Raw genomic sequence first — 14,287 nt, 5'->3', positions numbered from 1 at the left:
TTGCTATAAAGTCCAGTGATTATTAAATAAAACGAGTTTCTGTAGGCACTACAGTTGCGCTTCAGTAGTCACTAGAGTCCCTATATGAAAACGTTTTCATGTAGGGACTCTAGTAGGCACGATAGTAGGTGCTACTGTTCCCACAATGCACTGCAGGGACGTTTTATACCTACAATGACGTCAGCTGAATGGGGTCCATAGGGCGCATTGACTTCAGATGTAGCTGCTCCATGTAGTCCTGTGAAAATCACTTTCATTTTTTGGCAACAAGAGAAATTTGTTTTACAAACATACATGCACTCGCTTGAGAAAAATTCACTTTTTCCAAGTCTGAAATGTGGCTCCTGCGATACTTACCGCACGTACTCGAAAACGTGTTTTAACCACAAACTGAAGACCAAAAATATTTCTGTAACATAAGAGTATTAGAGCAGGCGTAAAATTTAAAAGTTTCGGAATGAGATCGGTATCCACCATTAGAATTATATTCTGTCAACAAATTTCGATTACATTCCTTTACGACCTAGGCTCAGTTTGTTCACGGTAGCTGAGCCTGCACTTCTTACCAATTTTATCTCTTGATTTTTTGTATTTTAGACGGAATTCAGGATTTATACGTGCCAAAGCAGGTTCTGAAGTCTAAAAGGCTTCTGCACTTGTTTTGTTAGAAATTAAGCCTCCTGATCACAATTATTTTATTATTCTTTTTTGTAAGTATAAGTAGCATATTTCTTAAACGTAAACTTCATAAAAATCAATAACGGTCTGTTGCAAAAAAAGATGTTGGATAAAAAACCGGAATAAACTCGGGAATGTGTTTGATTATTGTGAAACGCTCAATTGAATGTTGAAGACTGAAGCCAACGGAATAAAACTGGAGTAAATCGGAATCGTCCCATTTCATATTTATAATGAATTTGCTCAAAGATAATGAAATTATAGTCTGTGACCAAAGAACTATTGAGAGCATTAAGCATCATGTTAAGCTCATTACTGTATTTCTTAAACATTCATCCATATTGACCGAAGCTTACATTTTGGTAAGTGATAAGTAATTGTTTTTGTAATTCCTTTTTAACATTCTCGTTGTTTAAAGCTATTTTTTATAAAAAATTTTTGACTTCAAATGTAGGTACAATCAATGGTTTTACAAGGAATGGAGATTCCTAATAAATGCTTTGTGCATTTTCTTTCCGTTTTCCCTTTTTTTTTTTGTATTTTGCACAACATCACATATGCTCTTAATAATTTTTCAGTGTTTGTTTTCAAAGTGTGAGAATTTTTGCTACACATAATTAAATGTCAAAAATCTTTCTGTAGAATAATTATAATAAGACTTCAATTCAATGAAGTTATAAATCATTTCACAAATCAAAAGCAAGGAAGTGTTGCTTTGAAGTAAGAATTGTGAATATACTTAGTTTCAGTGTATGAAAACTTGGTTTTGATGTGTGAATTTCCAAGCATTATTTTTCTTTTTGAATTAATTAGCAAGCAGTACTCCTGAATTTAAAATTATAACCAGTCGACCCATGCGGAACTCTGCACTGTGCTTTGAATTGTTTCATGTGGCATTCCATAGTTGAAAAATTTCAATATGATGAAAAATTTCATTATGAAGAACAATCAAAAAAAGTAAATGAAAATAAGGAAACGCATGAAAGAAGGCATGTAATTTTATGACATCAGTAACAAAACCTCGTTAAATACAATGTTGTGATGTATACATTTTCAAATACAAACAGAAGTATCATTAAAAGTTTTTACTCGTGAAAAAGCAGTAACTGTGCATATAAAAAAACAGGTTCTGGCAAATACAATCCTGCCTATGTGAGACTCTGACGGGTAAAAAAATATAAACAAGCAATTTTTATTGGCATGGATTCAAACTGGAGCCATTCTGATTGCTTGAACCAACCAAGAAAATGTGCCTTTGTTTTCGAATGTTATTCATTGAACAGGGTTCGCGCCCTTGAAAAACCTTGAAAAGTGCTTGAAAAAAAAAGTTCATTTTCAAGTGCTTGAAAACCTTGAAAAAGTTTTAAAACCTTGAAAAAGTTTCTTAGTGCTTAAATTCTCTCAAAAATCAACGAATTGTGCTTAGAAGTTTTAAAAAAGTATTTCACCAATGCAATTTTCTGAACATGTGTTCAGTATGCAACATCGCGAAAAATTGCTTCCGTGTTTGGGATTTCAATCCTTTTGCATCTTGTAAATATTTTGATGTTTTTTACAACCGAAAGATATTTTGACATATGGTACCTTAGATTAGTTTATTTTTTGTTTAATTTCATTAACTAACAAAGTAATTAATTTGGAAACCATGACAACATTGAACTTACTCGGGTTTCGTGGAAAATTGCTGTTGTGTTTGAAATTTCAATCTTTTTGCATCATGCAAATATTTACATATTTTGGCTAATCAAATGTTAGTTTCGCATATGCTACCTTAGATTAGTATATTTTTTGTTTAATTTTAATCAAAAACAAATAAATTTATTTCATGGGAAACATGCCACGTCGAACGAACTCAGACTTTGCGAAAAATTGCTTCTCGTGTTTGAAATTTCAATCTTTTTCCATCTTGCAAATATTTAAATATATTCACTAACCGGATGTTATTTTCATATTTGCTACCGTAGATTAGCATATTTTATGTTTAATTTCAGTAAAATATAAGCTTATTTTATGGGAAACATGACAACATTAAACTTAATTCGCGAAAATTTGCTTCCCTTGTTTGAGATCTCAATCCTTTTGCATTTTGTAAATATTTTTATATTTTTGGCAATTAGTAGTTATTTTGATACTGCTACATCAGATTAGCTTATTTTATTTTTTATTTTAATAACTAAAGAGTTAAAGAATTTATTATCTTGGTCTTGTTTAATTATTTGCTTATTTATTTTTGCAATTTTGAATGATTATCTTTACCTAATTTTTGGTCATAACAGATTTTTTTTAAAAAAATTTAAATTTCAGCAGTTGAGCATCTAACAAATTAACTTAAAGTTTGTATTTTAAATATAAAGTTGATTTATATAATTTTGTTTATAAGTACATCATTTTTTTATGTCTGCTAAAATAAATAAGGTGTATAACAGGGGTGGTTGTGTTATGATTATTCACTTGAAATTCAATAGTGTTCGTTTTTATGCTTTTACCTCCCTATATCTCCAATTTTCCCCTTTTCCTCAAATGTTCAAAGTTACTACTTTATTAAGGTTGTGGGTACTTGGAGCTTACTGAAAGAGGCTTTAATCAGCAAAGGGGTAGAACGCTTAAGGAGGGTCATTCATCTTCATTTGGATCTAATAAATTGACCAGTACCAGCCTAGCTAGGCCCAGTGCCTGTTGCTGGTTATCAACAGGCCCTGGGCATGGTATTTCTATGCAGAATATTTTGACTTAATAAACTATTTTATGAATTGTATTCATAGCAAAAGTTATTGTTGTACATATGTATATTCAAGTAATAGGGGTCTTAGTTTTAAAAATTATTCCCCCCCCCCTCGCTCCATTTTACTCTTTGAAACTTTCAGGTGATTTTTTATGAATTCACAAATCACAATTACACCTGAATATTATTGCCTTTCTAAATTTAAATTCTAATTTCAACAATAACCCTTTTTTTCCCAACTACTTTTGTCATAATATATGTCAACTTCTTGTGAATCTTTTCAATTTCGAAATATGGCTCTATAAATCTCAACTTGCACATTTATTGTCTATTGCAAGCAAGGCCCGATTAAGGATTCGGAAGCCCATAGGCATTAGAAGTGATGGGGCCCCCTAGAGCCATGGCAAGATCAAAAAACGGGGGGAGAGGTATGGGGGGGATCTGCAGTGTCTAAATTTTTCACTCACAAACGTGCACACGCATATACTTTTATTGCATAGAAACAGGGAAGGGGGAGGGGCCTTTTTTGAGGAAAATTTAACTTTTTTTAACGTATTTTCAACTAATATATTTCTCCGGGGCCCCTCAGAACCTCGGGGCCCCTAGGCTACTGCCTACTTTGCCTATTTAGTAATCCGGCCCTGATTGCAAGTTAATCAATGAAAGCTGAATAGACTCAAGTTTGCATTCAGAGTATTTATCACTGCTTAAGCTGCTTTTGTATATTTTGAGGTGAAGAGACTGGACTGTGGACTTTCATAAACTTTTCTTACTTCCTAATTTTTAAATTTACTCGAGGACAGTTGAAATGCCTTATTGGCTGAACAGCTAATAAATACATACGAATAATTGATTTGCATACTTATAAATGATTTGCAAACCTAATACTATTAGAACTTAATAGTGCAAACTGAAATAACTTTCTGGGTAGTGTTTTTGTCCTAACCGCCCTTATATTGTACCACTGAATAGATATTGGAAATAAATGTTGAAACCGGAGGGGGGGGGGGAGTGACTTCAAAAACTCATCTCTGACAATGCCATTGAACTTGGGTATTTTAGTTTCTTCCCATAAAAGTTAAAAGCACTTGTGAAAGGTTTTTTTTAAAGTATTAATTTGCTGATACTAGAAAATCTACAAACCTCTGACTGCTGCAACCTTTGAAAAACCTCAAAATTAAACCTCTTGGTATACTTTTCAAACATTTTCAGAAAAACTTTCAACGCAGTAGATCTTTCATCAAAGCGTCTCTCGTTGTAGAAAAAGCAATTTTGTTTTCCTATACTTTTTTGTATTATTGCCTTATTTCCATGTGTTTGTAGTAAATGAAATCTGCATACAATATTTTTAGTATAAATTTATGATATTGCCTTGAAAACAAAATTTTTTACCTTGAAAAGTACTTGAAAAGTGCTTGAATTTTTTTCTGCCTAAAGGGTATGAACCCTGTTGAAGCAATGTGTAATGAAAAACAGCAGAAAAGCTTTTTGCCAAAAAAAAAAAAAAAAGACCACGGGTTTATGTTTTGTCATTTGCCCACAGCACATGTTTTTCTTTTAATCAAACACTTAAAATACTAAATCAAAACCAGTTAGACTGAGGCCGTTTTTTAAGTGTAATTTTTCAAATGTTGACAAAATGCAATTTTTTTTTGCCAAAGGTAGAGGAGAAGAAAATTGTTTCTTACTCTTGAAATTGATAGTAATTTTAATGTTTTACTTCATATTCAAATAAATAGCTAAAGGTTTACTAGGTGAAACGGGTAATTTCATTTTGGGGTACTATTTTTTTATTTAATACAAAAAGGTCAAAAATGCTATTAGAAAAATCTACATTTCAGCATGCAAATGAAAAAAATTTTCTGCACCAAAAGAATTCCATAGAGGTCTGAATTTTTAACTAGTACTTTTTTATGCTTACATTATGCTTAGTTTTCTTTACAGAGTCAAAGTTAAGTCCAGTGGTTTATAACTTTATTTTTTTTAAAAAAAAGGTGAATTGTGAAATTTTTTTTTTCTTCCTCAAAGCGTCACAAAAAATTAAAAATTGGCTTAGATTTTTGCTTAAAAAAAAGAAAAATCTGCATAAGAACTACAGGCTGCATGAAGGTTTTGCAACAGTAAAGAGCATTTCCAAAAATTGATTTTTAAACCGTAGGTCTATTTTTCTTCATTTGCAGGCCCGATAAGCTTTAAAATGAGGGGGAATTTTTTTCAAGAAATAAGAAAAATCTCGCATACCGATAGCAAAATAATCCACTGAAATAATACATAAGATAAGATATTGAAGAAAAGTGTTTTTATTTTTGAAAAGTTATACAATTTGTTATCACAGGCTGCTTGAACCGCTATGGCTTAGATGACAGCATATGTTCATCATTTAACCGAACGGTTAAAATACAAAATCAGTTGAACTAAGTTCCTTTTTTTAAGCATAGCTTTTCGAACGTAGTAAAAATGTGACTATCTATTTGTTTTTTGCCAAAAAAAGAAAAAAATATATATATTTTACCCATCAAGTTGTTAGTAATTTTAATGTTTTACTTCGTATTCTAATAAATATTCATAGTTTAACTACATGAAAAGCATAATTTCAACTTGTGGTAGTAATTTTTTTTATTAGTACAAAGGGTCAAAAACTGTCATTAAAAGAATCTACATTTCTGTATACTATTTTTTTTTCTGAACAAAAAATTATTCCCTTGTAGTCTGAAATCTTACACCTGACACATATATTTTAGCTTACATTATGCTTTAGTTTTCTGACCTGAGCCAAAGCTTTAAAAAAAAAAGAAACTTTCAAATAGCAGTCACTTTATACAGGCTGCATCAAGGAAAAAGCAAGAAGCTTTTCATGGCTCATTTATTTTATTGCCTCACATTACATGTTGTATGGTAAGTGTACATGTAATGCGTGATATTGGTCTAATTTTGTGATTTTTGCAGACCGTCCAGGGCAGGCCCAAGCACTCTATCTGCTGGTTACCAGCCGATGGCTCTACTGATTGACCCACTCAGCTCTGTCAATCGTAGCGCAAGTTAAACTTATAAATTGAACTGAAAAACTCAGTCCAATGCTTTTAAACAGTTTTTTTTTGACAGAATTTTTTTTTAGACCGTGGGTTTATTTTTCATCATTAGTCTGAACGATAAGATTTGAAATAAGAGGTAAATCAAGGAAATAGATTGAGGAAGATCTCTCATAGCAACAAAAAAACAGGCTAGAGAAATAAAGATAGTTGGTAAAATGTACTCTTTTGGTATATTTACTGTTCGGGAACTTAAAATAGAATTAATTGCTTTCTACTTGACAGTTTTGATTTTTATCCTTTTTTTTCTTTCTTCCTTTTCTTTATTTTTTCCCTTTCTTTTCCTTTTTTTCATTCCTCTTTTTCTTCTTTTTTTTTTGGGGGGGGGGGGGGCAGGGACAATACTGACTAGGTGTCTGTCTTGGCTCTCAGCGGCCCTGACTTTGCATAGCATATGTAATTGTTGCTGATCTTCCTATCGTATAAAGTCTTGATATAGTTCCGAAAAAGTCTTGATGATTTTTGTGAGAAAAGAAGTATGAGCCATGGAAAATTGTTATATGGCTACAGTTGTTATAAAGCATAGTATGAAAATACTTGGGGATAGCTGTACTATTGTTATAAAATATGGCATGATAATACTTGAGAAACACTTTTTGTTCATCCATCATTTATATGAATTAAACCTTAACACTAAAGTTTTAATGAAAATTATATTTTCTTTTGAAAATTTAACATTCTTCTACACATTTCCTGTAGTCATGTATGTAGTCAGGCCTGGATTAAGGTCACCAGTTAGGACTTCGTGAAACTAACCTTGTTAGCAGAGTGACCTTATAACCGATTCATACATCATCACCTCAGAGCAGCAGTAGGATATCTTAGTGTTATTCTTCGGATTAGATGTCTTACTGTTGCTCTGAGCCGGCGATATATTTGTTAATAAATAAGCATGTTATACATTACATATATACATTAATTCTTTGCAAAATTTAATACATTCAAATATATATCAGTTAATTAGGTATAATAGTTTAATCAGTTTAAATCAAATATAAATTTGGAATCAATAAAAAATTTTGAAATGATTTTTAAAAGTTTTCACTTAGAATAAAGCTGCATACAAATGTGGAAAATGTCAAGCAAGGTACTGATGCACCACTAACCTTATTTAAAATTATCAATACTGCAGCACTGCTGAGATTTTTTTCCACTTTAAGCAGAATGGGTCCAAAAGAAATTCTCTTTAGCTTTCTCATGGCAAAACAAATGTCTCACGACGTGCGCACGCTGAATGTTTGTGTTAGTGCTTCATTTTTTAGTATCACTGTCGTGATACTCAGTTCCAGCTGCATTATCTACACTTCATGCTACGTTTGTAGGATAAATGACATTTCACGTTTTAAGGATCATATATTGCAAAAAAACTCGTTTAGAGTGAATCTGTTAGGCACTGAAATCATTCAGATTCAGAGAAAAGTGACTTTATTCACAATTACTGTATTAGAACCTGACCATAACATAGAATTCTTGTTCAGTGAGCCAGGACTTTAGAAAAGTGATTTTATACGGGGGTGACCTTATATTGATGTCTGACTAATATTTCTTATTATTTCTTTGTGATTTTAAACGGTTGGTTATATTTCATGTCTCGAAATTTGAAAGTAAATTCAAATATTTAATATGCTCATTTTTCGTTAAATTTTCTATAAACATGGCATACTGGATTCTGTAAAATATTTTGTTATTTTTTGGTTGTTTGAAATCATACAATATTTATAAGAAAAATGATGAATTGTGCTCTTTAGGACTTTTTTGTGGAAAATCTGTGGTCGAAATTGCCTCTAAGTTGGCAGGATACTTTGAAAGATTTTGAGCCTTGTGACTTAGTTGCACTCTTGAGCCATGAAGAGAAAAATAGCAGGTTTTGTATCTGAATTTCTGTATCTTATATAATTAATTTTCTTCATTCATGTGATTTCCTTGCAGTCAGTCAAGAATGAGATTTCAAGGTGGAAATATTGAAGAATGATTGCAAAGTAGATTTTTAGAGGCAATAAATTATAAATCCAACCCTGTTCATATTAGCTCTGTCTGTAGATGTGCCCATAAATTTTAGTCATTTTAGCCACATTACTTTAAAAAAAATAAATAAATGACTTTCATATTAAATTTTAATACTTAATTAATTTTTCATCGCATATACGTATTACCCTGCATTTTACCCGGCATGCCAGAAAAAAACGAGGTTGACTAGCATGCCAGGAAATTTGAATTTTCTGGCATGTCGTATAATTCTAGGTTTATTTTGCAACAAAAGAAAAGTAAATTTCCACATTCAGTTACAGTCAGAAAGCAAACTACTGTGAGGAAAAAAAAAAAAAATAAATCCTGAAAGTAACCTTCTTTCAAAAAAAAAAAATGTGTATTACATATAATATGTGCTTGTTATTTATGGTAGGTCATTATTAGTGGATTTAATTATATGCCAATAGAGTATAATCAATTCAGAAGCAATCGTCTTTAAAGGGATTTGGTCATATTTTTTTAAAAACAAATTATTTTAGGTTCCTTTTAGAGAAGTAATTTAAATTTTTATTTATTGAATAGCTATGGTAAATTCTTTAGCACTGGTTTAGAGGCGGTAAGTTAGTGCTTGAATGTTTGCTTCCTTAGTTTTAATTTAATTTTCATAAAATTATTCGTTATTAAACAATATTTTTCTTGTTAAAATAACAAATGACATTGTTAGTAAATATTAAAAAAAATAAACTGTTTATAAAAATTAATAAGATATGTATAGAACTTATATTCATTTTTAAGCTGAATATACACTTTTATAGTATTAATTTTTTTCCTTAACCTCTATTTTCCCGGCATGCCGGAAAGGACCAGACAAGTGTTATTGAAAATCTGGTGACCTCCGAATTTTGCGCATGCCGGATAATGCGGGATAATACAGTACTTAGTAGAGAGTAAATGGAACGAGAAACACTGTGTGCTCTGAATATATTTTTTTTTGTTAAATATTTCGACACTGCAGAATGACTACAGTTATACTCCATACTATTCTTGAGGAGTTTGAATGATATAGATGGATGGGTAGATATTGTGGGATTTTTTAATGTGTAAGATACACACACAAATGAATCGTTTATTTCAGAAAGGGCATAAGTCCAACTAATGCAACTTTTCAGGAATCAATAATAAGTGATTATTTCATTCAGAAATGAACTAAATTCTACGAAAATTTTTATGACTAATCTAGCTATAAGTAGGACCATTGCTTCACCTTAAATTACATTTCATTTCATCACTGAAATTAATTTTTTTTTTTTAATTTGGACTTATACCCTTTCTACAATAAATATCCTGTAAGACTAGTTTACAGTGATGAAATTGTAAACCAAGTGAAACAGATTTGTTTCGAACTGATTTATGATAATAAAACATAATGTTACAAAGTGACAAAAATAATTAGTAAAGTCCGTATTCATAAATTCATTATCTTAAGAAAATGCATTGTGTATTTTCCTCTTTCTCTCATCTTGTTTCAGTGAAATGGAAAAGTCTGGCGTAACAAAATGAAAAAAAAAAAAAAAAAAAAATACAAAATCTAACAAAATGAGATAAAAAGCAAAAGTTTTACATGTGTGTAAAACTATATTCATATTCATCAAATACATCCTCCATGGAAATCTTTTTTTCTATCCTTCTTTTGTCTAGTTTTGCGTACCAAGTTTGATATACATATTAGTATGACTGTGTTCAAAATTGCACTGAATAATCATCTTGATATTTGTTATTCTTTCAACAATATGAAATTTTTCCCTTTATACTCAATTTTGGCAAAGGTAGTTCAGCCGACAAGCGTTACACTTTGCAATATTCTCTTGAAAACCGTCTATAAAATAGCTAGTCTGAAGCCGTTCCTTTGATGTTCTATTGAATATTTAAGCATCATGAATGTTGATAATTGAAAACATTTGTCACCCAGTAGAATCTTTTTCTGAAATCTCAATTTGGGAGATAAATCTTCTTAAAAAATGAAGGGCACCTGTTTAAGCAGTTACAGATTTCATTGTTTTCAACAGATTTGACGCTGAATCTTGATGTTATTTCAGGATATCACTTATAAGAGATTGGATTTCACATAGTTATAATCTGTCATATCAGTTAAACATTCGCTTTACTGTCCCAAGATCCCGCTCGCAAAGGACAAACGAATGTCCTCTCAGAGGAAAGTCATCAGCAATCTTGTTAAATTTCTTCAGTGTTATTTCTAGAAAAAATCTCCTGCAGTGTTCTTATTTTGACCGGCATACATCTCACTGAAAGCATACAGTTTTTTTGCAGTTCCTAGAATGATATTAATAAAACCCCTGAGAAGTTATCATTTGGATTCCGTGATTTCGAATCCCCCCCCCCTAACCCCCCGAACTGACGAACCTACCATTACCAAAATTATGTTAGAGCAAAGGAGTTATTTGTTTTTACTTCATTATGCCAAAAAATCTAGTCCTTCTATGATTTACTATTTCTTCCTTCGTGTTTAGTGCAGAAAGGGCATAAGTCCGGGACTTACACCCTTTCTGCACTAAACGAAAAATTGACTTCCCTGCTACACTAGTCGATGTCTATACATGCAAGCATGGAAAAACCACAGCTAACTCAATTTTGAAAAAAATGTGACTTATGCCCTTTCTGTAATAATCAATTCAAATATAACTTACATCAAATTCTGATCTTCTAAAAAGATATCAGCTTAGTTGTTTCCATTACCCCCAGAGTGCAGTATGTGTAAGTTAAATGGAAGCACCCAAGTTGCACATCAAAATAGGTGAAATTCTTAACTGTTTTTTTTATTGACCTTCCACATGATGAATTAAACTAGTTGAAACTTGCTACTTCGTGTTTGTAGATCTACTGGGGAGTAAAAGTTGTCAGACAATGAAATTTTGGCAAATTTTTTTTTTCAGTGTTATTTTCAAACAATAATGATATCTACACAGTTGTTCTGAAACATACAGAATTATCAGAACATATTCTCTGCATTGCCTTGTCTTCACTCGCCAATAGTTTAGTTTGAAAAACCACTATGTGTCTGGTAGTAGTTTGTTTTCATTTGTTCTATTTTGCATTTGCCCCAACTAACTGTTTAACAATTAAATTTCAGCAGAGATTTATAACCACATTCTTATGCAAATAAACCACTGTAAGTACAAAATTATTGACATAAGTGATTAATTTCCTCCTATTTTGAAGGTAATCCTGGTTTGTTTTTGAATTTATTTACTTATAAGAAGCTTTAGTCAGGTTTAATTAAATGTGAGTTTTGCTGTGTTGCGCATCTATGGGCTTTTGGTGTGGTCTTTTCAATATTTTTCATTTTTATTATATATATATATATATCTAAATTTTGCTGCTAGTTTCTATTGAAGTAAGCTAATTTTATGTTCTAGGTATGGAAAACCTTTGCCTCTAAGTTTATTAGCCTTTCGCGCTTGTGCCTTTGGATTTTCACTGCCACGCAAGTCAATGCAGTCCTTAAAACCCATTGAAAATTTTTTGAAAAAGAATTGTTCTTTGAAAGCTGAAGCTTCAGATGCAAGTTCATGTAAGTGTGTATCTAATACTAATTGATTTCATTCGATTTTAGGTGTACTTTTGTTTTAATCCTTGTGCAACTAAGCCAATATGTATCATTTTAATCTTATTGAGTAATTGAGACATTGTGTGGAATATCACCATTACGTTATAACTGCAATAAAAACCATGTTTAAAATAAATTTGCCATAATGTATATATACACAACGTGTCCGTGTTTAATCTGTACAATATCTATTATCGTAAGTTAGTCCTAGATGCATAGAGAAAGTCGACCCTGAACTGTTAAGGGCCTTAACAGTTTTTACCCGAGCTTAAAAAAATGTCAACTGACACTTCGTTATGTGAAATTCTTCAGATAAATCTTAATTTAAAAAGTTATGTGATTAATGTAAAAATTAAAGTGACACCGATTAATGAGCAGTTATTGGTAATCAGTCATAATACGGCCACATTACCGAATATTCATAATCTGTCAATTTTTGCTGATTAATCGGGAGGAGGAAATTTTTCATTAAAATTACTGTAAGTATGCCCAGAATATGAAACTATGCTGAATTAGTTTCTAAACAATAAGTAAATGTAATTTTTTATCGAACTTAAAAGTTATTTATGCTGAATGTGATTCTATGCTATTTAATACGCTTTCATATAGCATTATGAAAATTAATTATATAATAGCAAATAGCTTGTTTATTGATTATAATGGTTTATTAACCAAATGGTCAAATTTTCAGGAAAAAAAATAAATAAGATAAAAATAAAAGGGAAATAAAATTCTACTGTATTATAACATTTTGTTAAACTACTTTTTAACAAAAATAAAAAATTTTATGTGTGGGACACATTTGAGTGATGTTTTGGAAGCACAGCAGGGATGCCCTAAGCCAAACACTTTTTCAGGACCCCATTGTAGTCAAACCTTTTATCTTTAGCCATTTGGACTCTAAACAGCACAGACGCCACAGCCTAGTTCACCTATTCAGTAATCAAGCCCTGAGAGACAGTCTAAATGTACCCCTAATGTGTTGTTATTGTATAAACTTATGAAAATAACGTACTTAAAACAATTTTTAAATAACACTGACTGTGATTTTCATTCTTAGCTAGCAGTGCCTTATAGTTAAGTTTGGATCTAAGTATGACTGTCAACATATCTTAAGAAGTGAAGAAGAGGAAATTTTTGCTTTGTATTTCATAAAACCTCTTCAAATAGGTACAATATGGCTTGTCCTATGTTCCATCCAAATTGCTTGCATTTAGCTGTGCAGAAGGTGTAAATAAAAAGATTCCTTATGCTTGGAGAAATAATAGAATGGCTGGTATCAACTGATGAAGGAAGACAAACAGCTGTATGAAGCAACATCCAAACCTCTTTGAAGACCAGAGAATAAAAGTTTAGTCAGGCTTTACATGCAGAAAATATTGATGATTTTTTGAAAAAATGTTTAATTAGCATAGTATAAGACAAGTTCATTCCAAGCAGAATTCTAAATTTTGATTTGTGGAATCTCAACATTCCTACCCAGTCGAAAAGAAATTTCTGAAAGTGGCGAAAAACAGTTTAGTCTAGCAGTTTAAGGAGAATAAAGTGTTTTCAATTTATGTGAAATCTAGTCTTTGCTGTGTTTTAAGTTATTGATATTGTTTTTTTATGAAGTCCAAATGTATCCCAAGCATGTCCAAATGTACTCCACTTAGGGGCATGTTTGGAAGATTTTTTATGTTTTTCAGTATAATGTTTTTAAAAAATGCTGTCACATCTCCTAATATTTGAGCATGTACATTTGAAGATATTAAAACACAATCATTAAAAAGTTATACAAACACAAAGAAATTTTACCTATTTCCAACCAAAATTTAGGGCGATATTGAAGCTCAAAATTTTATAGAACTGTGCTGCAAATAAAATGAAAACATTTGCCCCATAAAAAAAAGACCAATAGTGGCGACTGTTGAAGCAAAAAAAAAAAAGGAATATGATCACGCAACCAGTAATGGGCAGATTTAAATCAGATCACAATTTTTTAGTATATACTCATCCTTTTGCATTTTATTCTATCATATAGGCATATTTTTTACTGTTGATTAATATATTTAAGATCCTTTTAAGCCAATATGCCCATCACTAATCAATTAATAGGTAATATTTTAGTTATGTGTACATTTGACAATAATTAATTTTTTGGCCATTCTTATTGGTGTTCATTTTACTAAAAATTATTATTTAGGAATGATAATATAACTTTAA

At 31.1% G+C, this 14,287-nt stretch overlaps 1 protein-coding gene across 1 annotated transcript in view; it reads left to right on the top strand.

The window, feature by feature from the left end:
• The first annotated feature begins 373 nt into the window (after positions 1-373).
• LOC129231489 (methyltransferase-like protein 25B) overlaps positions 374-14,287 on the top strand; it is a 36,480-nt gene continuing 22,566 nt past the window's right edge. Inside the window, exons 1-3 of the mRNA XM_054865817.1 lie at positions 374-1,040; positions 8,238-8,353; positions 11,892-12,046. Coding sequence (XP_054721792.1) covers positions 912-1,040; positions 8,238-8,353; positions 11,892-12,046 — 400 coding nt within the window. The 5' untranslated portion in view covers positions 374-911. The remainder of the gene's footprint in view (positions 1,041-8,237; positions 8,354-11,891; positions 12,047-14,287) is intronic.

This window comes from Uloborus diversus, chromosome 10 (assembly GCF_026930045.1).
Source record: "Uloborus diversus isolate 005 chromosome 10, Udiv.v.3.1, whole genome shotgun sequence".
Lineage (NCBI taxonomy): Eukaryota > Metazoa > Arthropoda > Arachnida > Araneae > Uloboridae > Uloborus > Uloborus diversus.
Note: the sequence above shows the minus strand (reverse complement) of the source record. Positions and strands in the feature narration are given on the sequence as shown.